The sequence below is a fragment of the Lepisma saccharinum genome, chromosome 1 (genome assembly GCF_977018435.1).
Source record: "Lepisma saccharinum chromosome 1, izLepSacc3.1, whole genome shotgun sequence".
NCBI lineage: Eukaryota > Metazoa > Arthropoda > Insecta > Zygentoma > Lepismatidae > Lepisma > Lepisma saccharinum.
This window is the reverse complement of record NC_139229.1, coordinates 99,145,589-99,172,754: the sequence shown is the minus strand read 5'-3', so window position 1 is coordinate 99,172,754 and position 27,166 is coordinate 99,145,589. Positions and strand designations below refer to the sequence as shown.

Genomic DNA, 27,166 nt, shown 5'->3' with positions numbered 1-27,166 from the left:
CAGCTGCCCTTAATCTATACTATTCCACACATTGAGTTACTGAATATATAAGAGATTTGGTTTTACAAAATGTTGAAAGTATATTTAACTACAAATTTGTAACAATCAACTTTAATGCAGGTTGTGTAGCATATTGCAATACAAAATATTTCAAGTCAAACACCTTTCAATCAACAGAGCATCCATTATTAAAAATTGACAAAAACTTTCACCATACAATCCAAATTATAAACTCAGTTTAAGATGATGGGGTGACATCAAATTCCTCCAATCTGTAATTTACACAAAATAATTCATTATTTTATTATTATTATTATTTAATATTGATAATAATGTATTATGAATGAATAATAATGAATTAAAGTTGATTGTTACAAATTTGTAGTTAAATATACTTTCAACATTTTGTAAAACCAAAACTCTTATATATTCAGTAACTCAATGTGTGAAATAGTATAGATTAAGGGCAGCTGGTCCTGTTAGCTGACCAACAGAGATGACATGTCACACACATAATAGTCACCAAGAACTCCAGATCTAAAACCCTGCAACTTTTTTTGTGGAGATCTGTAACAGCCAGAGATTTTGTTCCCCCACTTCCTGTAATGAAGCATTGAAAGTGCCTATTTCTTTTGCAACACACCTATATTATAGAACCGATGTGATACCAAAATACAAAACAAGAACATTAGTTTTGCCATCACCTATGACATACCTTAATGAAGTGAATGAACCAGTCATGTTTTTTTTATTGAATATGTGTCATTTATCATATTAGATTTCTGGAATGTAAGTTGTTGGTAAATTTTATAATGATACTGTATCACTATTTTATTTATTTAAATTTTATTTATCAGGTGGTAATGTTTTGACACATCCTCCTGCACCTGTTTCCTGTGTTAACATCTGTTGCCTTTCTCCATGCTTCTCTGTAATTCCAGTCTCCATCCCTAAGTCCTTTATAAATCGTTAAATATATAATAGATTTCACCTTCATTATTTGTTTTGTCACGATACTACAGCTAAAGAAAGTATACTGGAAAAAATAATAACAGGTATGATAAATATTTATATATTATTTTTATTTATATAAATACAATCCAGAGAAAAATATAAGAATTTGCTTTATTGGGACCAGAAAGGTTTAGTGTATAAAAATGGGAACATGTAGAACCTTGATTTTCCATTTCTGAATTTGTGGTCCATGGCCGTGTGGTCTGGAGTGCAAGCTTTGGGTTCTGACGATGGGATGCACGCACACAGGTTTGAGTTTCCCGAGTCATCTCTGTTGGTCAGCTAACAGGACCAGCTGCCCTTAATCTATACTATTTCACACATTGAGTTACTGAATATATAAGAGTTTTGGTTTTACAAAATGTTGAAAGTATATTTAACTACAAATTTGTAACAATCAACTTTAATGCAGGTTGTGTAGCATATTGCAATACAAATATTTCAAGTCAAACACCTTTCAATCAACAGAGCATCCATTATTAAAAATTGACAAAAACTTTCACCATACAATCCAAATTATAAACTCAGTTTAAGATGATGGGGTGATATCAAATTCCTCCAATCTGTAATTCACAAAATAATTCATTATTAAAATAAATAGAAGAGAGCTGCTTCTACTTATACTTAACCATTTAAAAGTTTACAACGTAGCCTATTGTATCAGATTTTTTCACGTGGCATTAGATGAATATCTGGTGAGAATAAGTACCCAGAGTGAAGTGTTGATCGCAACACAATCTATAGCAAGGATTACTAGTGGAGGCCTTACTTCCTACATCTTCAAATTATGATGTATGGGGGAAATTACTCTTTACAGAAAATTGATAATCATGAAAAAAATTTCAAAAGTTGGTGGTTACATAATCTGCACATTTTATGAAAAATATTTATATTTGCATGCTGAAGAAAAGATATAAAAATATCCCAAAAATTTAACATAACTGTTAAATAAAAACTAACATAATGTGAAATATTTAGTCGCAGTGAGGAAATGACACTTTTCAAGTGACTCTGGCCAGCAACTCAAGAAAAACTTAAATCTACTTTTAAATGCACGCTATTTCTTTCCAAATGCTGATGTTTGTTTTAGGGCACTACTCAGCAAAGCTGAGAAAGTGACCTTAAGCTTCAAGGGATTCGGTAATTTATACCTGTCGAGTGCAAAGTAGGTTATAAAATGAACCCCACATTATTTTCAGCAGTATGATGTCACCAGAGCTTTATAAAGTCTTCATGGTGCAGTTTCTTTTCATATTATCCCAGGTTCGATACCCAGTGGAGGTACATAGTGGTTTGGATCCCACTTTAAACTGTAGTCCAGTCCTGATTAGCCTTCTGTTCATAAAAGTGGACTTAATGAGCATTTACAAGGTGTAGAAATTTATTGAAATTTAAATAAGGAAATAATTTGAACATACACTCTTGATTGAAAATGTAAAACTGTTAGAAATTTATTGAGATTTAAATAAGCAAATCACTCGAAAATACATGCTTGATTGCAAATCTGTAACAGCCCGACCCTGTGGCCGAGTGGTTAGCACATCGCGCTGCGACGCCAAGGGTCCCGGGTTCGAATCCTGGTCGGGCTTGGTTGTTTGTGAATGTCCATTCATCAATTTCATCATTTCATCACTCATCCCCATCTTTGCAAATTAGCCAAGAGGCACAAAACGCGAAGTAAAATAAACTAAATCAATCTGTAACATGTAAGACACAGAGCTTTATATCATATTCACAAATAAATGCTTCCATTTCAAAATTACACTACACTGTGGTGAACTAGTGCATAATATACCTACACATCAATACTGCCAAATAGGGTTTGATGACTTTGACCTCCAGGTTCCATTTCACAACCAAAATAGTATATCCTTTCGGTGCCAAAACTGGAAACTTACTTGCCAAAATTTGATTGCATATCAAAAATGAAATGGCAAAACTAATAGCGGCCCCAATGGCAGAGTGATTAGCACATCATGCTATGATGCCAGGAATCCTGGGTTTGAATCCTGGCCTGGCCATGGATGTTTGTGAGTGTCCATTCATCAATTTCATCATATCATCATCCCCATCCTCGCAAATTAGCCAAAAGTGGCACAAAAAGCAAAGCAAAATAAATCAAATCAATCAACAAAACTAATATACATGAAAAACTTAATGCAATCTGAATTTATTGAAAATAATTCATTTTTACAGTGAAAAATTAAACATTCTGGTACACTCTGGTCCACATTTAAAAATATTACGCCATTCAAAGTATTGGCATTGGTGGGACTCAAGAAGGATATCAGCATCAGATCAAGGTGGTTTCAGCCAAGCTCTTTAGTACTAATCTAGGAAAAAGTTTCAAATTACCTATTTTATCCCACAGGAGCTGGCAAGACAGTTCATCCTTGTTGAACAGGCACCAGTTTATTCACATTTAAGTTGATCAGCTCATTGCTGCTCTCAACCAACTCTGCTATTGAAACTCTACCTCGTTGTTTTACAAATTTCGCTACAGCTTCCAGCTCTTCGGTAGAAATGTAAATAAACTTCCCCCGGTCATCAACCACACCTGAAAAAGATGCAAAGATCTGAAATTAAATTCATAACAATTGAATTTTTCAATTCGTAATGCACTACTCAATTCGCATTGCGAAACTGATTTTATATAGAATTGTATTCAATTGAGTAAAGATGTATGTAGAACATGGCAACACCACATGCATTGTCTCACTGGGGCAGCCTGCAGTTTCCATGCTTCAACAGACATCGATGTGTGCCATGTTGCCACAGATGCAAAGAGCTTCAAAACAATACCAATATTGTATTTGTAGGATTACCCAATACCAATAAAAAGTTTTCGCAAAATTGAAAATAACGTTTTTTTGACAAATTTTGAAAATCTGAAAATTTCAATTTGTTTTTAAAACCTTTCTGTCTGCACCATACTAAAATTTAATCACGATCGGACAACCCATCTTTTATTTATAGAATTTCAAAGTGTAACGACCCTGCGTGGTCGCCACATTTAACGACCCTGCATGGTCGCCACATTTAACGACCCTGCGCAGTCGCAATATTATATTTTGTTAAGAAGGGTTGGATAAAGAGTGCATGCTAAAAGTCCCTGCGAAGCATACACTTTTAGTTTAAATGTGTTAACGGATCCACCTCTACGTTTATTAGCTTCGACCCTGCGTGGTCGCTGTATTCAGTGAATGTTATCATTTACTGTCATTTATACTGTTCAAATTCGTTGAAGAGTCCTGCGAGGTTCAATATCAATTGTATTGTCTGAATGCACACAGTTTTAGTTTATATTGACACGTGCAACTAGTGATTTTCCCGCTAGTGTTTTCTTAATGTCACTTCTTGGATGTTTCTCAGTATGAAGGTTGCAATTGTAATATTCACGTACTCGAGATTTCATCCGTGAATATTACACGTACCATTGAGTACGATTATAGAGTTCATTTGTTAAATAAACTCTCCAACCCAATAGACGGTAGCCTCGTCGTCTGCTTCGTGTCTCCGTCTATTGGCCATAACAAAAAACTACTCTCTCCTTTTTCTCCCCCCCCCTTTTATCTGCCCCGTCGATTCCGATCGGGAACACAGCAGTTCGCATTCAGACTCCGCGTTGTGCCTTATCAGCCCAGCAGCAGCGACACGGGAAAGCTCGCCTTGAACTTTTACTTCCTTCGGAAACCTATTGGGACCACAAAAATGGAACACGTTCAGTAGCAGCTGCATTTATGGTCTCAAGTGGAAATACTTAACTGTAGTTTTTGGTACCAGAACAGTTGAGTGTACTTGGTTTACGACTAGAGCTCCGGAGGAATACATATAAGGTAAATTGGACTTCTATCAAATATTCCCGTTGTCTGCTTGCTTGTGGAAATGTTCTTTTTTTTTAATTTTTGCACACGCGATCGACGTATGTTATCCCTCCTTTCAGTTTTAGACTTGTGCCGTTGTTGCAATAATGAGTACTGTGAATTTGAGTGACTGCACGATTATTACTCCTAATTATCGTCGCAACGAAAAACTTACAAAATGCCTTCTAGTGTGAAGTGTTCGTTTTGAGCATGCTGCCCGTACCAAACGACGGTAGTAGTAAAAAAGGGCTTACCTAAATGCAACCACTTCCTTTTTTTTTAATTTTGGTTGAGCGCGTGTTAAGTGGCAGAGGAACCATTTGGACAGTTAATAGTGTTGTTGAAGAGCTACTGGGAGTTTATCCTGAATTGCTTTAACTACTTCCCCTTTTTTGGTAACTCGTACAACACACCCCGCTCTTTCCGGTTTCAATCCAGTACCACCAAATAACCAACACGGTAGCATCAACGGCCATGCAATAAAAAAGTTGTATTACAAAAAAAAGAGAGAAAGGAAAATAATTGTAGTCTATTACTGATAAGACTGGTTACCATTCTTAATGCTGTTGGTATTTGTATATTTATAATGCACTTGTTACGATCTTAATTACTCCTTGGGAGACTGAATTGTTAACCAGAGTCCTGATGGACCTTTTTATAATAGTTGTTGAGAACAGAAATTAAACAGATTGTTAAGAGGAAGTTGAATTGTACTTATTTGATTAGAAGTTTTTACCCCAGTTATCTCTGAACAATCTTTTGCTCTGATTGATTAGATTATCGCATAATAAGTCACGATATGTGTCTTGCTCATGGTAATCTCCTTTCTTTGTGTTTTTTCTTAACAGGACTAACTCTTAGAAACGCCGCATTTAACTCTATTAGCGACGTGTGAGAAAGGTGTAAGTCATTAAATTGATACGCAACTGTTGTGTTGCAGAGTGTTATCCAATTACTTACGCTAGGGTGTTCTTGGTCTTGAAATCATTTTTTTTTTTTGATACAAGCATTAATATTCTTTTTTCTTGCAGCATTATTGACAAAAATAAAGTGAACGGAATCATTTGATTTCGACCGTTCCATTGGATTCCAAAGTATACTGGAACCTGACGTGACCTTTCTGTGACTTGCCTTGTGTTTGAGAATATAGGCCTAACAGGAACGTCGTGTCAGATTGTGTTTGTGACCCTTGTGTAGGCGTAGGCGTTGACAATTGTAATTTTCCGCGCGCTTCCAGTATAGTTTTACCATCAATTCGGGCAAGTCAGCGTCCTCCCCAACACAAGTGTCACACAATATGTAAAAAAATGAGTTAGCTACACGTACTTGTAGTTAAAATTTTCACCACCAATGTGCCGCCCCCGCGAGTATAAAGCCAGCCCAGCGAGGCCCGGAGTTTAGTTGGCAGCCTGAAGTCAACGGGCAAACTTCCAGGGTTAATTGGCCTCCCAGCCTGAAGACTAGAAGTCATTCCAGAAGGAAGGAAGGAAGGAAGGAAGGAAGTAAGGAAGGAAGGAAGGAGGAAGCAGAAAGAAGAAGAAGAGCCTAGCTGCAACCTACCTACCTGGTCCGATCGCTTCGGCTGATAGGTGCTCAGGTACTACCTGCCTGGCTAATCTGGGAGCACCCCGGACCATTCCTTTTTAACCTGCCGTCCCTGCATAGGAGACCCCGGTTGGCTCGCCAATTTCCCGCTAACGCAGGGGGGGGTGTCACGGCAATCCTTTGATCATTTTACCCAGCGCCCGCTATTCGAGGTACCGATTGGTTTCGGCCAATTCCCGGCTGTGGTTGGGGGTACTATGCACAACCTACTCTCTCTTTCAGGGGAACCCATGACGACTGTGGCGACCAGGCCCTAAATAAAATTAGGTCCCCATACTCCCCATTGGCACCTCAATGCGAGGAATGAATTGGATGTTCCCTGTCCCCTCCCCTCCCTTTTTCTCTTCGAGTCTAAAGGTGGTACAGGTAAAAGCATGTAAGGGATACAGGTAAAGACTCGTGTGCTAACGGACATCTTTGTGTTCTGATTATAATAAACTTTATAAATAATATATAAACCTGGTTTAATCTTTCTTTACACCCAGCAAGCACTGAGGTATTTCTGAGTCTTTGTACTACAACTGAATCATTGATTGATTGATTGATTGAGTTAAAATTTCTGGGTGAGTCGGCACTTAAGGCCATTTCCCACCCTTCTATGTATACGGGAAAATATCCCTTATCTAAAATTCTGACTGAGAGCTTAAAAAAGGGGTGTAAAGAGCCCCTTGGGGAAAACTAAAAGTGCAAGGTTGTAAAAAGACCTGCACGAGACAAACACAACACATTAAAAAGTCAGAACAAACTAAAAACCTCCTTACAGACGGTGGAAGAGTCCAGCTCTTTGCAAAAAAACTAAAAACATGTGATAAAATACTGCTGTCATCAGACTGAATCAGTTAGCACATATGGGTAAACTTTTGCCGACCACCCAACTGCAGTGTTTAGCATGTTGAACGCAGCCAGTACCAGTACTCCTGCGCTGTGGTGCTGAGCTCTGCATGGGTAGAAGTTGCAAAAGATAGCGATCATTTGCAAAAGTCGAAAAAAGTATAACTTTTTTCGTTCCCACGATGATAAAAAGTAGAAGACATGCTCGAAAAAATGTTGCTTAGCATAGAATAACGCAGAATTGAATAAGCTAAATTTTGATGTAACTCATTTTTATGTAGGTCTACTGGTTATTTCTAATTGGAGTGCAAACTGAGTATCTATAATTTTCAATCCGACAGTAGCCTCTAATCAATGGGTATCCAGAGTCAACTTTGGCAGTTGGAACATGATGCTGATTACATCATATCCAGTATGACCAAGATCGAGATATTAATCAAGATTTTGAACATTACTTAATTGTTACAATTTTCAAGCACCGGTTTCAGTGGGGATCGATAAGGGTATTGGTATGCATTCAGCCCTTATATATTTTTATATATTACAGGGATTTTTTTGCAAAGCCATTTTCATTCATTTTCTGTAACATCATATGCTTGGAAGACCAAAAACGAAGCTGAAACCTGTACAAAAACACCATTACTTACCAGTTAAAATGCCATCTTCTTGAAGCAACTGGATCCTATCTATAACACTCTGAGTTTTCAACTTGAAATGTGCAGCTAAGTCTTCCAACACAACTACTTTCATTCCCTGAAAACAACAGTACACATGAATCTCTTTCTACACATCACAATATCTAAGATATAACAAATATCACATATGTACAAATATACATACATTTACAGAAGAACCTCTCAGGGCAATGTCAAGAACACTAGCCATTCACGCATGTCCCACAGTTAAAAGCTGCCCTACTCAGAGGCCTCTGGACCCTGTTCAAACCAACGGATTGAGCTGAAACTTGGTTTAGAGTATGTATATGGAGACCATAGGGAAGCATTGCTGATGGAAAAAAAAATAGTTCATATTTTTACCACCAGGGTGAAATGTGGTGCTTAGAATTAAATTCCCCTTACTCAAGAGCCCTCACGGATTGTGCTGAAAGTTGGTATAGAGGCTATGGACACCATGGAAGAGCGTATGCTGACAAAAAATAGTTCCAATTTTCACCACCAACGGGTGACTACCATGCAAGAGACCTGGGTTTGTTCTTTCCCTGGTGGGGGAATTTTTCCACCTGTTCAAGCAGCTCTGGCATCCACCCAGCATCTTATAAAGTGGGTACATGGAGGATGGAGGATGATCACCTCATCCCCACCTTCTGGCATGATGAAGAAAGTGTGGTGCCCTAACTCCACACCCCCTCACACCTTCAAGGCATGGTGCAAAGCACAAGGGAGCACTTTAATTTTTTTTTACCACCAGATTGAAATGTTACTCCAGTAACTTGAGTTTATGTTGTTACAGTAGTGTTCAATATGCACTATGTCAACGTGAATGACCTGTTGGAAGATTAAGAGAGTGTGATCAATGGTTGAACGCAGCATTTCCCTGGATGTTGTCCACTGTGCACCAGATTTCAGCAACACATTTGCACCTGGTGGTGAAAATTGAAAGTATTTTTTCATCAGCATTCACTTCTCATGGCCTCCATAGCCTGTATACCAAATTTCAGAACAATCTATTGCTTCAAACAGACTCCAGAGGGCTCTAAGTATGGCAACTTCAATTATGGCCACCTGCTATATACTATCATAAATTCAAAAGGATTGGCAGCTTGGGTGTTATGCCGCCATACAAATCAATACTGTTTTGACAACATGAACTACTAATATAAATGCTAATTACCAAAAATATGCTGCTTCCCTTACCTTGATATAATCAACAAATTCCTTCAAAAGATTTCTCTCTCCACCTTCCTCTTCCCCTTCTTCAAATCCTTCTTCTTCAACACTGAAGGCTTCTTTCATTTTCAAGTACTCCTCATATTCTTGTCTTTCTTTTTCCTCTCTCTCCTGCTTCTCTATTTCCAGCCTCTTGGCTTCATCCACCTTATCTCTCTCTTCCTGTTTCTTCCTTTCTTCTTCCAACCTAGCATCCCTCTTCTTTTTTTCTTCCCTCACTTTCTCTTCAGCCTACAAAAAGGAAGAAAAACCAAGGGTTAAGGTACATCAGAAATGTGAACAGGAATATCTACAATCAGTTCAACATTAAACACTAGGGCCCGGATAGTTATGCATTTTTCATGCATATTTTAGAGCCAACAACCATGACTAAAATTGTACTTTACATATGCATGTTCAGCATATTATTGTCTTGTTATTGCAAGAATGTATTTCTTCAGTCACTGCTGTTTATTCTCCACTTTCTTTTACAAAACAAGGGGATAAGATTCTTTCGTCATTGTAAAGGGAACTCTCAGCAACTACTCTTTCTGAAAAAGAAACTAGAACAATGCAATGGAGTCGGCCCCCGTGGCAGAGTGGTGAGCTGGAAAAAAGAACGAATATCTGTTTTACCTGTAGAGTTTTTGCAGTAACTGAAAGAAAACATTTAAAAAAGAAAGGTGTATTTCTAAAGTGCATATCTTACACCTTTTAGAACATATTTTAGGGATTTTAAGTGCATAACTATCTGGGCCCTATTAATCACCAACCTCAGCAGATACTTTTCTGGCATTCTGATATCCCACAGAGCCTGAAAAATTCTGTGCCTCACTTTCTCAGGGTCTAAATATCCACAAAATCATGTAAAATTCCACATTTATATTTAATTTCCACTGATGTACTATGGAAAATTGGATTATTGTGTGCCACTTTAATATTCTGGTAATCTCTTTCGCTGAACTTATGAGTATTTTAAAGTAGAACTCTACTACATTTTTATTGGCTATTTCCAATGGAACACTGACACAATACAATTCTTGGATATCATATTGCCAGCTGAATGCTGTTTTATCGTATTTTCATTTTAGTCAGAAATGAGTTGATGACCTTATCATGTTCCATACATGTTAATGTGTCACGTTCCAAAGCAACATATCTGGATGTCAAATGGTGTGAATTATCAACAACAATCAAATGTTTGCGCAAATCTTGTAGTGTATTCAAAATCCACATATTTTAAATTTCAATCAGCTCTCCTGAAAAATCAATGCAGATGAACATACAACAAAATAGTATTCAACTGGTGTTATGCTAAACATTTTAACAATAGGTTTAAATGTACTTGTTAAACATTCAACTTTTAATAATTAATTTATATTAGAGCTTGGGACAAATCTATCAGCACTTTGAAGTTACCGGCCATGGAAACCTGACTGCATGTTCCAATATGATGAAATGTTAGAATTATTTTGCAACTTTTAAAATTTTTCAAATTTATGTGTCTAGTCTCAGAACTAGAGTGCTACAGGGAGAGCATTCCACTTGAGAGCCAAATAGTTCGCACAGACAATGCTAGATAGCATACGGAATTGAGAGCTTCTTTCCTCGAGTGAATGATACTAAAACAGGCTAAACGAGCGGTATACGCTCGAAGCTGAGTACTACACATATAACTGTAATATGTCTGTGTAGTGGCTCCTCAAATATGGATCGTAAGGTCACAGATGCACAATGAAATTTAAACTTAAGTGAACATAGTCATCATCTCCATGTTAAAATGTAGTTTAGTCTATCTTACCAATACACAGTTATATATGAAAATAAAATAAATTATTGTAGGCTGAAACTAACAGAGAGGATACTTTACCCTTGTGTGTCTACGAATATTCTTACATTAAAATGATATTCCATTGTACATGTTCGGGGGAGCTTCGAAAAGTACAAGCGAGCGAAAGTGGTCCCCTGCAGTACTCTACACAGGAGCTCTGGCTTCATACAAGTATTACACACAAACCACGACTTCAAACTTCTTCATCCTAACCTTGAAAGTATGGAGGACAGCATTTCATAACAACACAGAATAGTACATAGAAAAGATAGATTACCTCTCTTTGAGCTCGGCGTTCAGCTTTCGCTTCTAATTTGGCTCTTTTCTTAGCTCCTATTTTCCCATCAGGCAATGCTATTTTATCTCCCAACTCTTGAAGAGCTTCTTCTTCCTCCTCAGATTCATCCTGATGTCGAGCTAAAATACAAATCACACCAAAGTGATACAGATGAAAGTGTAAGTTTCTAAATCTGAAGTTTCTTTTTAAGGCAAAAACCTATTGCAGTCATCTGGATACATCTATTAATTTAGGTATTTAATGAACCATTCAGATTCTTCACGGAACATTTATAATTTTATATGTGATCAGTATCATTAGACCAAATGCAATTAAAAGAAAGAAAAAGAAGAAACAGTACAATGAACTACACATTTTGTGGACTCAGATCCACAATAGATGACATGATCCAAGTTGCCAAATATTCTGCTGATGATCAAAACGTATTTCCCAGTATGCTGAGCTCTGTGGCAGAGCATGCTACGACATCAGGGGTTCCAGGTTCTAATCCTGATCTGGGAAAGGGTGTTCTAAAGAGTGCCCTTCAAAATATTGTCACTTCTGCCACTTTTGGCTAATTGTGAAGATGAGGATGAATGATGATATGATGAAATCAATGAAGGGACACACAAAGAACACCCATGCCCCGGCTGGGATTCAAACTAATGGATACAGAAGATTCTATCCAAACACATCACTGGTTGTCTTCTTTCTCAATCATGGATTATTATAGACCATGGAAATGAGAAGTTAATGAGCACTCTCCTATTGGCCAAAACAGACAGTGAGGTATCAATAAAATTGCCAATGATTTTACCAATTTGATATTTCTATACATAATCTGTAATTGAGTGCATGATTTGGTGATTCTATTATTGTTTTGATGTACAGGGTGACCAAAAATTTCTATCACTGCACAAAATTATTATAAATGTCCTATGCACTGTCCACCAGAAGTCAGGCAACTTCTGGAGTCTCCAGTGGAAGACATCTATTACACTTTACATGGCACTCTATCCATCATTCAGAGAAGTTGTCATGCAGTCGGTGGAAGTGTCAAAAACAAGAGTTACATGGTTAGAAAGACCACACATGGTCACTCTGTATATAAAGTTAAAATTCATATAGGCAGGTTCTGTAAAGCAAATTTCTAAATATTCAGCATAATCCAAAATTCATTGCAGTCCAGGGACACAATGATGCAATTTGTAGAATAGATATGAATACCTTTCTTTGTTCGAAAAACGCAAGCTAAACTACTGCACATTCTGTGACCTTATTTACTCGTTACTTCTCAAGAACCACTTGCAATATAGCACCATAAACACGCCTGTATCTTCATGGAATGTGTGTGCCATTTATCATCCAATTGGTAGAACATCACTTATAAATAGACCTCGGATTTTAGGTTTTTAACCTATTTTTTTCCTTTGCAGGTAAATAAAAAATAACAAGTTATATCAGCATTTCATTAAAAAACTAAATAATTGACGAAGTTTTATAGTGCCTAAAATAACCTATTTTGCTTTTTAGAACCTATTTTAGGTATATGTGCATAAATTAAACCTTTTTTTAGGTTTTTATATATTTTTTTAGGATTTACAGGATTTTTATATCTCACAGAGGTATTTACTAGGTTTGGTGGTGAACTAATTTAATGACTGGCATGTTTGAAACATGTTCTCTGTCGATTTCCCTCCCTCCAAGTATATGATGTTTATCAAAGCTTTAAACAAAACAAAAAATGTCTGACGTCACTGTTACCCACAGACAGTGGCAGCAAAAGGGGACAGATCTCTCATACTTTTTACCCCTGCACTATAGACTCTTAATGCTAAGCCTTGCCTACTAAGATAAAGTGAACTGTCATTCCCCCCACCCCCACCCCTCATCCCCATTCTCAGTTTTGGCACCCAATCGTGTCTACTGCCTGCACAGTCCCAAGTGCAAACTTCTGATCTGTGCAACCATGCTCACTCTCGTGCTAGTTTGGTCCTTTTTGGCATTCACGCCTTCCGAAGTAATGTTTCAGCATTCAAATTTGCACTACCGACTATGTTTCTGTTGAAACATAATTTTCAGCACATGAAATGATCCTCACAGACAAAAGGCGGAGTATGCATAACGCAAAAAGATTCATGGTGGTCACTAGGACTAAATTCAAGGATACAAGCAGATGTTTTCTTTATTCCAACCTTACGTATTACCGACTCTCACCCTCCCTTCCACACACAAAAATATTAACAATATAAAGGGTTTGTATGATTCCAATGTACCAAAAAATTTACCTAATCAACTTCAAGATATATTATTTTGCAATAATCTTCCGTCTGTCAGATAGATTGTTTTGCAAAAGACACTAACAAAGGAAACTGATTGAGAAAATTTTGTTTTATTTTCCATGTAGCTTCTTTCTTTTTCTTCATAAAAAAAATAATAAAAGCTAAACTGAGACAAACTTGCCTCAGGGCATTTATAAACATGTATCAATTTCATGGGATTTGGATTAATAAAAGTTGCAATTACTCACGTCTACGGAGAAAAAATTGGAAGAGAAAGCATCTGCTTGTACCTTTTTTCATGTTTTGTCAAAACTCATGAATAATTTCCAGAGACAATAATTCACATGTAATTCCCGGAATTCAAGGAATTCCAAGTGAGTAGCCACCCTGATATTGTGCAGCAAATTATACGTACGTAATTCATTTTTCATATCAACAAGTAACTTTTTCTAACAGCACAAGTGCAATATTATTTTGTAGATAATTTTGAAAATGATACAAAGAAATTAAAATTTGTTTAGAAAATTAATATTTGGTTATTTCGGCTCTCATGAAATTTTGTTTTTAATGATTGTATCTAATCAGTAGGGCTAGGATTTTGATGACCTAAAAATTCGTAAATAATGCCCTTAAAAAGATGCATTTATGACCTAAAAATTGCCAAAAAATGACTTTAAAAATGACCTAAAAACCGTTAAAAATTCCAAAGAAAATTTTTATTTGCACTTCAAATTACAGCAACTCTAGTATGCAACTTTTGACAAATTATGAGAGGTTACTGTTCAGTTTTGAGTTGCAGTGTGTAACGAATATTTTCTGTAAATTTTCAAAAAGAAATGAATGACGATTGTCAGCTAGCACACTTTTATACATAGAAAAGCTCCTTTCAACATCAACAGAGGTAACAGGGGCATATTTAAAACAGATTCAGAGTCTGGCAATGAAAACGTTTTCCCACACAATACGTCACGAATAGAACATATTATTGTGTATCCTGCATTTTTCCCTAGCACTTTCTGCATCTTTTCTCTCACTTGTATTCCAACAGTACCTGGAACTGCTTCCAAATTATCCTGAACTTTGTTAAGGACATTAACTTGATCAACCAATGTATCTCCAGATGTCTCGAGTGAAGTTATGGCAGAAGGTAGGAAGCCGAAGTTGGACTTTATATAGCATAATTTTCCCTCCATTTCAGGAACAGCCAAGAGTTCCTGTGCTTGTCTTATACACAATGCTTCACTACTGGCAAACGAGGTTACAACTTCTTTCACAACTTTATAATTTTCACAATAGTAACCACAAGCCTCTAACCACGTACCCCATCTAGTAAGAATAGGAGCTGGTGGCAAAGGCACATCAGGTGCATGAGACCTAAAAGCTAACACTCGTGATGGGGACTTGAGGAAAATCTTCTTAATGTTTGCAATCAGTTGGTCTACATCAGGAAAGTGACTTCGCAGTTCTTCAGCAATACGGTGACATGCATGTGCAAGACATGTTACATGTACCATTTTCGAGTACAGACCTTTCAGAGAATTCCCTGCTTTATAAGGGTAACCATGTACGGTGCCACATCTGTTACGAAAAGCAACACCTTGTCATATTGAATGCCGTCGGGCCACAATAACTGCATCGCGTTATTGAAAACTTTGCTGATCGTTGAATAATTCACTTTTTCTAGACATTCACAATTTATTAGAAACACTTGAGTAGACTCGGATTCCTGCATCGTACCAATCACTACATTTGCAATGTACCGTCCGAGTGAGTCGATACTTTCGTCAATTGACACCCATATTTTTTTACCGTGAATTTTCTGCCGAATTTGATCCATTGTTTGGTTGTGGCATTTCTTGACATAATTTTTCCTTAGCGTGGAAGAATCTGGTATCGATTTCCCAGTATGTTTTTCCAAAAATGCTCGAAGTTTAGGATTATTTAGTTTACTTAGAGGAATGTCAGCAGAAATAAAAGCGTCGCACAGTTCTTCAGAAATAACAGAGGATTTGGAGGAACACTCACCCATTAACAATTGCACTGTCCTCTTCTGATCTTGAATTTGCTTCAGAGCTGCCTTGTGTTTCTCGCGGTTGACATGTTGCTCCACCGTGAATTTCTTTTCCGCAGCAACTCTTACACCACAAAGCTGACAGAATAATACTGATCCGTCCGTACTGAATGTATTTTCACCATACTGGGACACAAACTGTTTTAATTTGTACTGTGTACTTTGCTTGGTTTTTGGCATCTTGTCCAATGCTTCGAAAACCTGCTCTACTGAACACTGCACCAAAGTAAATTCTTGCAATAAACAGGAACTTCGACAATGGCCAGATCACACGTTCCATCCATTCACTTTCAAGGAACACAACAATTGGTCTGAGCAGATTAGAAGATAAGATTAGGCAGGGCAACGACTTTCTTCTCCTGGGGAAAAATTGCGAGCTGTTTTGAACTTCTAACAATTGAATTTCATTGTAAGGAAATCGTTATATTCGTGTTGTTTATTTTCTTCCGAGACGGATGGAAGGTAGCTGCTGTTTCATATATTTTAAATTGTCTAGGGAAGATATGAAAAAATAGGATATTTATTCATCTTAATCCTTTCACGTTAATGCTGCCATGCACTCGCAGCGTACAAGTGCTCTGGAAAACTAAGAAAATAAAAAAAAATGACCAAAAAATGACTTATACAACCCATAATGGCAAAAAATGCAAAAAAATGCCCCAACAAATAGTGCTTAAAAGTTTCAGCATGACATGAAACATATAAATATTAAAAGATTTGGGTTTCTTATTCACCAGAAAAAAAGATGCAATTTCATCAAAATCCTAGCCCTACTAATCAGTATTTTTCAGGAATTTTGTACCAAATTAAGTCTTTTGCAACCTACCGTATTTCAGGATTTTTGGAGCCTAATTTAATGTTTTTAGAACCTATTTTAGGAACCTAAAAGCACACTTTTTAGAACCTAAAAATCCGAGGTCTAGTTATAAATACTGGAACATTTAATATCAGTGTGGGTTGAAAATTTCATATTTACTTCCCTTTTTATAAATGAAACTTACGAAAGATTCATGTTATATTTATATCTACATTATAAGACATATGTAACTACTTTCTGGGAACACAGCACATATGATTTTGTACCTGCTGCTCTCATTCGAGCTCTTGCATTCCGAGCTGCTACTGCTCGCCTGGGAACTTGTTGCCCTGTTTCTCGGGGAGCTCTCTCTTGTGGCGCCTCTGAAAAACAAATCAAATACATGTATAAAAAAATATAGAAAAGTGAGATAACAAGAAAAATAAACTTTTTTTTTACCAATTCTGTAGTTAGATATGGGTAATACAATTAAAAAATGGAAACTATATCCAATAACAGTGAAGAAACAATCAGAAAAGTCAGGATTAGCAGAACACAGCATCACTGAGGTCCACAGAATTTATTTTCAGACACCGAAATCATAGCCAAAAGTACTGGTTTCTGGGACAGAAGAGTAAAGGAAGCTATGGCCATTACCCAAGAAAACAAGATTCTCAACAGGGACATGGGGCTGCAGGTCAGTCTCATCTGGAATCCACTTCTCTGTACATAAGGGACGACCAGTGGCGCAGGAATGGGGGGTACAGGGGTACATTGTACCCCCGCAATTTTTTGAAGGGGGTACTGTACCTCCTAAATCTGTAAATCGAGTTGTACCCCCTGTACCCCCCTTTGGTAATTTGACAGCAGACGGAAGGTGCTACTGTTAAAATTACCTATTATCAATTCGCCCAATAAAAAATGTATTATTGTTTATAAATTTTAAGCATTATAGTCCTTACCACAGAAATTCAAAACATTTAATTGTAAACTTATTATACTACATTGTGTTTGCTACTAGTTAGTTTATTGACCTAAGTTCTTGGAAACCTCTTTAAGGAGATGAAAATTGTTTAAAATGTGTGTGGAACGATGGAATCAGATTGACTCTCAGACAATTATGCTGCAGACGATTGCTGCTTTGCGTAAGGGGGGGGTACACATTTCTAAAGCAGTGGTCGCGTCGATTCGAAGATAAGATACAAATCTTCATCAGAAGAGTATATGACTGACCCCATTTTCTTTTCAATATATATAATGGAATTTTCCGAAACGGAACACTTACACGAACGAGACGAGACACGACAGACCAACTTGGGGGGGTTACAATGCACTCCTGTACCCCTCACCCATATTTTTCATAAATTTGTAAGAGGGTGTTGGGAAAACTATATTTAAACCTATATATTAAGATATATATTTTTTAAAAAATAGAGTGCCGATTAGCCTATCTGAGAATGAGGTGAATTTGGAATAAGTTTTCATAACTTCAGAGTGGAAACCGAAAGAAAAATAAGCACAAACAAGAACGAGAAGGACCTCACCACACAGGAGACGAGATGAGGCTGTGACAATTCTCGACTCATCGCATCGCGATATCATTCCTAGGTGAAATGAAATCTTTCCTAGACATTTAAACATTTGCAATTTTATCAGAGGGGGGACTATTTTTTACCTATGTATTAGGTATACTTATAATTGGACATTAATTGCTTAAAATCTAATTGTGATATCGAACGCAACACAAACACAACGCCATTTTATGTTAAACTCTAAAGTCAAATTGTAAGAAAATTACATTAATCAGATGAATGCACGAGATAAATGAGACTCACTGCAGGTTCTATTGGTAGATTTTGGATTGGATTTACAAGGTCTCTGGGAGTAAGATGGGAATATTTGATTGATTGATTTGGTTTATTTTACTTCGCATTTCTGCCACTTTTGGCTAATCGCGAAGATGAGGATGAGTGATGATGATATGATGAATTTGATGGACACTCAAAAATAACACCCATGGCCAGGCCAGGATTCGAAATTGGGACCTCAGGCTTCTTAGCATGCTATGCTAACCCCTCCACCATGGAGTCCGGCAAGGTGGGAATGTGTTTTGGATTTTCTTTCTAGATGCGAAAATCTTTAACTGTGACGCGCACATGCTTCTGCTTACATTAAAGTTTATCTTTTCACATAAATGAGAAATTGACATGTTATCCTAAAACACATGCATGTATCTGCATTTCATACCACTACACACGAAAAGAAATCTTGGCTGGTTCTTCACATTGTCCACCAAAAATTGAAAAGAAAGAATATACTTTTGAGCGTATGGCTTTCCTTGCTACTTCTGAGAGCTGAAGGATTTCAGTTTTGCAAATGTACCGAATGATATTATTTTCAGTACTTGAAGAGTGTCATTAGGTACAGCTAATTATATTACAAATAAATGATTTGTCAAATTTTTCACAAACATTTCAAAGTTGGACTTCTTACGAGTTGATTGGGAACCATCTGAACTCATTTTTTTTCTTTTTTAATACAACACCCTATAGATGTCTGAGAAAATACCAAATACATGGCTTCTAAAAGGCATTGGATGTGGTACACATCTGCCATAAATTGTTTAAAGATATTTTTATGCGTAGCTATGGACTTTTAAAATTAGAATGAACGGAACTGAAGCGGAACTCTATATAATGTATTTTCTATATCCAGTGGGTGGGAGATGATTATTCCTGGTTGGGGTGGCTCAAGATCCCCCTCACTCCTGATTCTCCATTCCGTGAAATCCAAATAAGCCCAGAATGGGGTCCAGAGCCTAGCCTTATATGTTTCAGAATTGTTATCTGATTTTAAAATCTGTTTGTATTTTTTTTTAAACTTAAATTCTAACAAAAACAATGAAAAATATTTATGCATATCTTGCATTAAATAACAGGACATTTGTGTGTGTTGTTCTAAAAGAGAATATTTCTCATGGCTTCACATTATACCTAGGTATCAAGGACGTTTTTGTGGGGGTCCAGAGGGTCCGGACCCCTTCCCCCCGAAAGACTTACCAAGTAGTAAAAGTAATTTATCAAAATATAATTGTTTAGCATTTGTTATATACTCAATTTCCATCAATGCCAATACCATGCTTGAACAGCATAACAATTAAAAGTTAGGGTGCGGGAGAAATATCTCCTGGATTTCATTTGTGAATAACAAAGCAACAATAGATGTTATGCAAAACTTTATTGCACAGTTGGAAAGAACAAGGTTTGCCATTTTATTGCACATTTGCAAAGAACAAAATGTTCCAATTATTTTTTGTCGAAATTGCCACAAGTCAGCATTTTGTGTGACATAGTTTACTTTGTTTTAAAATGATATCGTTCAAATGCCGATCTGCACAGTGTACGCATTTCTGAAGTCTCGCCCTGAAGTTCTGCATTACCCTCCTAGTCATGCCTGGTCGGTATTGCCGCTCTTTCCTGTCTGATACCATCTTTCAGATCATTGGTGTCCTCGGCCTTCCTTGGTAAACTTTAGCCTACAGGTACTCCCACAGAATGAAGTCGCAGGGTGCGAGCTCGGGGGAACGAGTTGGCCATGGAAGGTGACTTCGAAGTGAGATCAGACGCTCTGGAAACATTTCACGTAGCACGTTCATCGATACGCGTGCTGTGGCACCATCCTGTTGGAACCACACAGTCAATTTGCCACGTTCGTTCAATTGCGGCTGCAGGAAGTTGCGTAACATCCATACATAACGGTCAGACGTTACATAAACTGCGTGCAGTCTTCCTCAAAAAAGTAGGGCCATTCATGGAGTTGTATTGGTATATATGGGAAACAAAATGATAATCCTTGTACTTTCCAACTGTGAAACAATTTTCCATAACATCTATCGTTGCTTTGTTATTCACGAATGAAATCCGGGAGTTATTTCTGCTGCACCCTGTATACTCTATGGTTTTCTCCGCTGAACTTATTGGAAGGCAAGGAATTTGGCTCATACGGCTTTGAAGGATTCCAAAGATCTATGCACACTACTAATGATAATATCCATAAAATGTTAATCAGGAACTTTACTTTTCGTTAATTGGATCTAACTCCTTTTTTTGTTATTCAATAAATATTCAATTCTTTTTCTATCTGACATTAAATTCCTTGCCAGAGCAGTTGTTTTTGTGCAAATCTTGGCGATCTTAACTACACGTACGCTTGATAATGAATACTTGCTGTTATATTTCTATTCTTTTACTATCTTTTACCTATTCATGTAATAATAACAATACAATATTAATTAATGTACATATTTAATTAATATATTAATTTAATTAAATATAATTATCCTAATTATTATTTTTGTACCACCCAAATGAAAAACGTTCCTGCGTCACTGGGGACGACATCAGCCAACAGAACACTGGGATACAGAGTGGACCAATCACAAGACATAGTCTAAGCCCCACCTTTTAATATACACATATTTAACCTCACCCTTGATCTCTAATGAACATTCCCTGAAGATGAGAGCAATGTATGCGATCAAAATGTTGAATGCCAACATCAATTTAACCTGGTAGGCAACCAGGCAAACACTTGTTTGAATCACGTTGCCTGGAAAGCTACAATTTATACAAAAAATAATTTTTTAAGATAATAAAAATATGAATGACTCCACAATGTACTTCTCATTTTAGTTTTAAATTGTTTGCCAATTTATAAATCCTACAAGTCTCATCCATAAGGTACAGTGACAGTGCTGCATCCATTGGTGAGGGACATATTGTTCTGCAACTATCCTAAAAATGGCACCCCATTCTCCTAATTTCCAATTCCGTTTAACATTTACACAAAGATTGTAATTTTTGTGCCGAGACGGTCAAAGGAAGTCAGCAAGCTAAAGGGTATGTCACAAGGTATTAATATATATATATATATTTTTCAGTTTATCAGCTATTTCTCTAACTCTATTCATGGAACACAAATATTTCAGTTGCTGTGATATACAAACAACACTGTCTGTGATGTGCTCAAGGGGGGAGTTGGTAGGGCTCATAACCCCCCTTTTGGCCCAGTATTCCTAAAAGAAAAAACATCAAAACCAATGTTCAAAAAAAATTATTGTCGTTAGTTCTCCTGGGGCAGCCATTTTTCCAACATGGCGCATGGCTTTTCTTGCTCATGTAGCAGTATACAGAAATCTTAATATATTAAAAACCATTAAAGCTAGAAACCTGAAACAAAATTCAATTTGTAGCTAATGAAGTATACTTCCTATGATATTCAGGTATGTTTTGCTTAAAATTGCATCGTAAGTATGAAAATTATGGTGGAAAATGGGGTAACAATAGTTAAAAAATTGCATTTTTAAGCCCGATTTTTTTAATGAAGGGGTTTAGTCTAAGGCTTGAATTTTTTTTTCATGTCTAGACCTACCTGCAGGGTGTCTGTAAATAAAGTATCAGTGCTTAGAAATGCACCCCTTTTTTACAGCATGTGTTCAAACATGGCCGTTCATTGAATTTTGACAGTTTTCAGGGTTAAATATCTCAGATGGGTCCCCTTTAAAAATTCTGAAATTTGGCACATAGGAAGCCCTTCATGAACCTAACTCACAGTAAAAATCTCAACTTTTAGATTCAACTCGTTTTGGTCAATATGAGGTAACATATGCCACCTAGTTTCTGACGTTGCAAAGTAAGGTTAAACTACATCCAATACTTAGAATAATGAAGTCTTTTCTTTTTCTTCTTTAAATTTGGGTTAAATAAAGGCTCAGAAAATATAGTAACATAAGGTTTTAATACTTGACTTACCAGAAATTGAAATTACAAGGTATGACAATTGAAAATCTGCGAAATTTCATTGCAAAAGATTTGATTTAAATTAGGTTCCCACGACCAGTTTGTATTGTCAGCTCCAGTTTCTTATTCTCTTTGTTGAATCAGGCAGGATTCTTTGTTCTTTCACTAAGTTCCTAAGTAAATTATCAGAAACCTTCAGTTCATCACATATTTTTTCTTGACCAACTGGTAGCAATCAAACTGATGATTCTGACCTTTTCAACATTAGTTTTTTGCTCATTTACATTTTTCTTATTATAATTTCAATTCTATGATTGTACTGGCCACACAAAGTATTGTCACACTTGCTTTCCTTTACTTCAGTTTTAATACTTAGTGAAAAGCAACTTTCCAGTTTCCTTTGCACTCCTTGTAGGATGTGAATAGTTTTTCAAGCAAAATCACTTTATTGTTTTTCTGCAATCAGCCTCGTCAATTTTGAAACAGGAGATGAATAAAAAACAGAACAGACTTCATGCATTTCCTTTAGTTTTCCTTGGCTTGGCACAAAGACATGATTTCAATTCCGGCATTAAAGTGAGTCACTTTCTCCACATATGAAACTTTTACTCCAACATATCAGGCATATTGATTTAACTAGTATAAGGTTTTCTTGACACTTTTTTTACCTTACCTTACTTAACCTTTTCTTTAAGTGGTACTTCTGAAGATCACAACATACCTTACCATATAAAAAGCTATATTTAATAGTATTTGCATATTGTCTCTAAGCCATACACCTGTAGTCTTGACCTAAGAAGTGTTATCATTTTCACTGACTTTGTTAAGATTAGTTAGGTCTTTGGGAACCTTACCAAAAGGGTATTTATGACAGTCCTCTCCAGTTAAAAATATTACAGAACACTCCATTTCCTGTCACAGATAACGAACAATCACAAGTCACTACTCTCGGCACATTAGGCAAAGGAAGAATGACAGCAGAGATTGTACATGCACAGATCAATTCCAGGCTTGCCTCATATCCTATCAAAATATGTCTCTGAATCTTCTGCTGTGCATGACTCACATCTATTTTAACGAATGTCTTTTCTTGGTAGAAAAAAGAAGTGGAAAATAAAGGAAACAAAAGATAATATAATATATATTGACACACCAAAATAAATAGCCTACTTTCAGTGGAGTGCCCAAGGAAGGGTTTGTGGGGGTCATAACCCAATACCTTTGGCATAAACAATTACATCAAAGGCAGGATAATGTGGCAAAAACAGGGCTGTATAGCAAAAAAGTATATGTAACCCCCGTCCCCTCCCATTCGAAATTCCTGGGCATGCCACTGCCTATCTTAAGCTTATATGGGGAAGTTCAGTTTTGGAGCTGACAATACCAACTGGTCGTGGGTACCTAATAAATCAAACCTTTTGCAATGAAATTTCGCAGATTTTCAATTGTCATACCTTGTAATTTCAATTTCTGGTAAGTCAAGTATTAAAACCTTATGTTACTATATTTTCTGAGCCTTTATTTAACCCAAATTTAAAGAAGAAAAAGAAAAGACTTCATTATTCTAAGTATGGGATGTAGTTTAACCTTACTTTGCAACGTCAGAAACTAGGTGGCATATGTTACCTCATATTGACCATCTGAGATATTTAACCCTGAAAACTGTCAAAATTCAATGAACGGTCATGTTTGAACACATGCTGTAAAAAAGGGGTGCATTTCTAAGCACTGATACTTTATTTACAGACACCCTGCAGGTAGGTCTAGACATGAAAAAAAAATCAAGCCTTAGACTAAACCCCGTCATTAAAATAATCGGGCTTAAAAATGCAATTTTTTAACTATTGTTACCCCATTTTCCACCATAATTTTCGTACTTACGATGCAATTTTAAGCAAAACATACCTGAATATCATAGGAAGTATACTTCATTAGCTACAAATTGAATTTTGTTTCAAGTCTCTAGCTTTAATGGTTTTTGAGATATTAAGGTTTCTGTATACTGCTACATGAGCAAGAAAAGCCATGCGCAATGTTGGAAAAATGGCTGCCCCAGGAGAACTAACGACAATAAATTTTTTTGAACATTGGTTTTGATATCTAGAAACATGTACAAACCTATGTACTAAAAATGAAATTTTTCTAAAATGGTCATGCAACTACCATTGGATGGTTTGGCATGGAATGACCCTACTATCGTGTTCGTCACATGTGAAAATTTTACATTATGCACGGGTAGCTGACGGACAGCCCCACGAACCATTTCCGATAAGGTTAGGTTAGGCAAGCATAGTTAAAAAAAGGGGGGATTGGAAACACTGAGAGGGGGTTACGTCATAAAACGTATGGAGCTTCCAGTTTAAGTAGGAAAGCAATGGCAATTGTGCTTCAGTGAGATGTTTCTGTTGCAAAATACATGATTCCCAGTTCAAATAGATTCCACATTGAAAGAAAATATCTCGTCGAATGTTATAAACCTTAGATAAACTCATTTCAGTAGTTTCTTGTGTAAAATTGAAGAAATGTGTCTCCGATGTATGAAACTGTTACAAAGTTCGTCGAGGTATTTTCTTTCATCGTGGAATATATTTGACCGGGAAATCATGTAATTTTCAAGAGAAATATCTCACCGATGCACAATTGCCATTGCTTTCATTTCCTTGCTCTACGACAACCGGATGCTGCATAAGTTTGATGACGTAAGCCTCTGTCAGTGTTTCAAAATCCCTTTTTTTTTACTATGCTTGCCTAACGTAACCAAACCTAACCTAACCTTATTGGAAATGGTTCCTAGGGCTATCGGTCAGCTACCGTGCATAATTGTTTGTGGGGCTATCCGTGTATGGTTTGTGGGGCTATCCGTGTATGGTTTGTGGGGCTATCTGTGTATGGTTCGTGGGGCTATCCGTCAGCTACCCATGCATAATGTACAATTTGCACAAGTGACGAACACAATAGTACGTATTTGTCAGTAAAGGGTGTTGGAAACACTGCATTTCCACTACAGTAGTAAAGATTTAGATTTGCCCGCCATATTCTGTGTTATGGAAGCGAAAAAAGGAGTCAAAGAAAGTACTCTCTATGTGAAAAATTGTGGTTTTTTTTTCATGTAAAAAGCATAATGGCACCTTGAACTATGTTCCACAATACACAACTGGTAAGTACAAACCATGCGAAACACAAAATATCCTATTTTAATGTGTCTCCGATCTATGAAACTGGTACCATAGTTTCTTGTGTAAAAATGAAGGTACTACTTTACTATACCGGAGACACCTATCAATGATTTATTTCGCAATTTTTTACACTGATAACGTACTATTCTGCGTTGCAGAACATTTCTCTAGGTGAAATAATGGATTTCTAACGATAATAATGGTCTATTTCTTACATACGATATCCCCACGAACCATCACAGGGATGAGGTATGCCTACTAGGTTAGGTTAGGCTCCATTAGCACTCCTTTCGTTCAATTTAGCATATACGACAACATCGGAATTACAAATTCCGGAGCGAATTTACAATATAGAGAAAGTCTCCAATTTTGTTAATTTTCGGTATACTAACTAATTTTGACCTCCTAATCACGAATTTTAAAAAAAACGGGGGTTACGTCTGAAAATTTGAAAAAAAGCCGATTGAATTTTTTATATATATAGGTGTATATACGTAGTTTTACGAACAAAAATGTAATCTCCTGTCATTGTGTCCAACCACGCCGTTGTTTTAGAAGAAAATGATTTATGATGTTCAATTCTAGTACGATCCCTATTTTTTTGATGAATTTAGGGGTGAAATGAGTGCTAATGGAACCTAACCTAACCTCATGTGAATGGTTCGTGGGGTTACCCGTGGATGGTTTTTGGGGCTAACGTCAGTGGTTTGTGGGGCTACCCGTGGATGGTTTTTGGCGCTAACGAACAATTTTTCATCAAAATGTACAATTTCCAGACGTGACCCCCGGTTTTTTACAACAGATTCGTGATTAGGAGGCCAAAATTAGGTAGTATACCGAAAATTAACGAAATTGAAGACTTTCTCTATATTGTAAATTCTTACCCAAATTCCATGGCATCTTCCACACCCGGCAACACCTTCACGACGCATCCTCGACACATCATGTTGTAGCAGCAGCAATAGCGCGTCCGAAATAGATTTTCGTACAAAACCACATGCATTCGCATTAAAATGGATCAAAACTACATTCCCGAATATCAACAACGCTACAGAAAATGATTTGCGTAAGTACTTTCTTGTGTAAATTTGAAGAAACCCGTCTCCGGTATAGTAAAGTGTTACCAAAATGAAGAAATGTGTCTCCGATATACCGAACTTTTACCATGAATTTAAATGTATTTTATTTTGGCCTCTCGTATTATGGTCATGTATATCTTGATTTTTTTTAGAACATGTTGATTTCTATGAATGAAACAAGGTTTCCAGTACCGCTATATATTGTAAGTATTCACAAAAAAGCAGGAAGTAATAAATAAGAAACTATACTGCTTTACCATAAAAAAAAAACTGTTACCTGTGTTTGTCTTCCTTTGTCTGGTTAAGGCCACAATAAAGAGGACCACAATTAATCCTGATGCTATTGTAAAAAGCAATATCACATCCATTTCTTATCAAGTTTCACTAAGAATATCTCACAATTTATTGAACATATGGCCAGGGTCTTGATATGGTTGTTGAATGATTGGTGTACACTTTAACACTTCCGCAAAGAAACCTTTTACAATAACTTTTATATACGTATGTATTACATGTATTCATCAATTCAATATCAATTATTTTTCATAATTTCTATTAAATATAAATATCTCTAAAATGTGTATTATATTTACAATAGACGTCGTAGACCCAAGAAGAAAATAGTTACTTCCGATTTGTTGATTTGTCCATGACCAC

At 36.6% G+C, this 27,166-nt stretch overlaps 1 protein-coding gene across 2 annotated transcripts; it reads right to left on the bottom strand.

Moving 5' to 3' along the window:
• Positions 1-27,152, bottom strand: LOC145998657 (DDRGK domain-containing protein 1-like). 2 transcript variants are annotated; one of them, XM_083135125.1, is made up of 7 exons: positions 26,787-27,152; positions 16,744-16,839; positions 11,308-11,447; positions 9,188-9,451; positions 7,961-8,066; positions 3,370-3,571; positions 1-272 (listed from the first exon to the last, which is right to left on the bottom strand). In XM_083135125.1, exons 1-6 carry the CDS (start codon positions 26,875-26,877, stop codon positions 3,402-3,404), a joined length of 867 nt encoding a protein of 288 aa, XP_082991251.1. In that variant the 5' UTR covers positions 26,878-27,152; the 3' UTR covers positions 1-272; positions 3,370-3,401. The 2 variants fall into 2 exon arrangements, with proteins under 2 accessions (XP_082991251.1, XP_082991255.1); XM_083135129.1 differs by lacking the exon at positions 1-272 and adding an exon at positions 1,400-1,577.
• Positions 27,153-27,166: the final 14 nt, after the last annotated feature.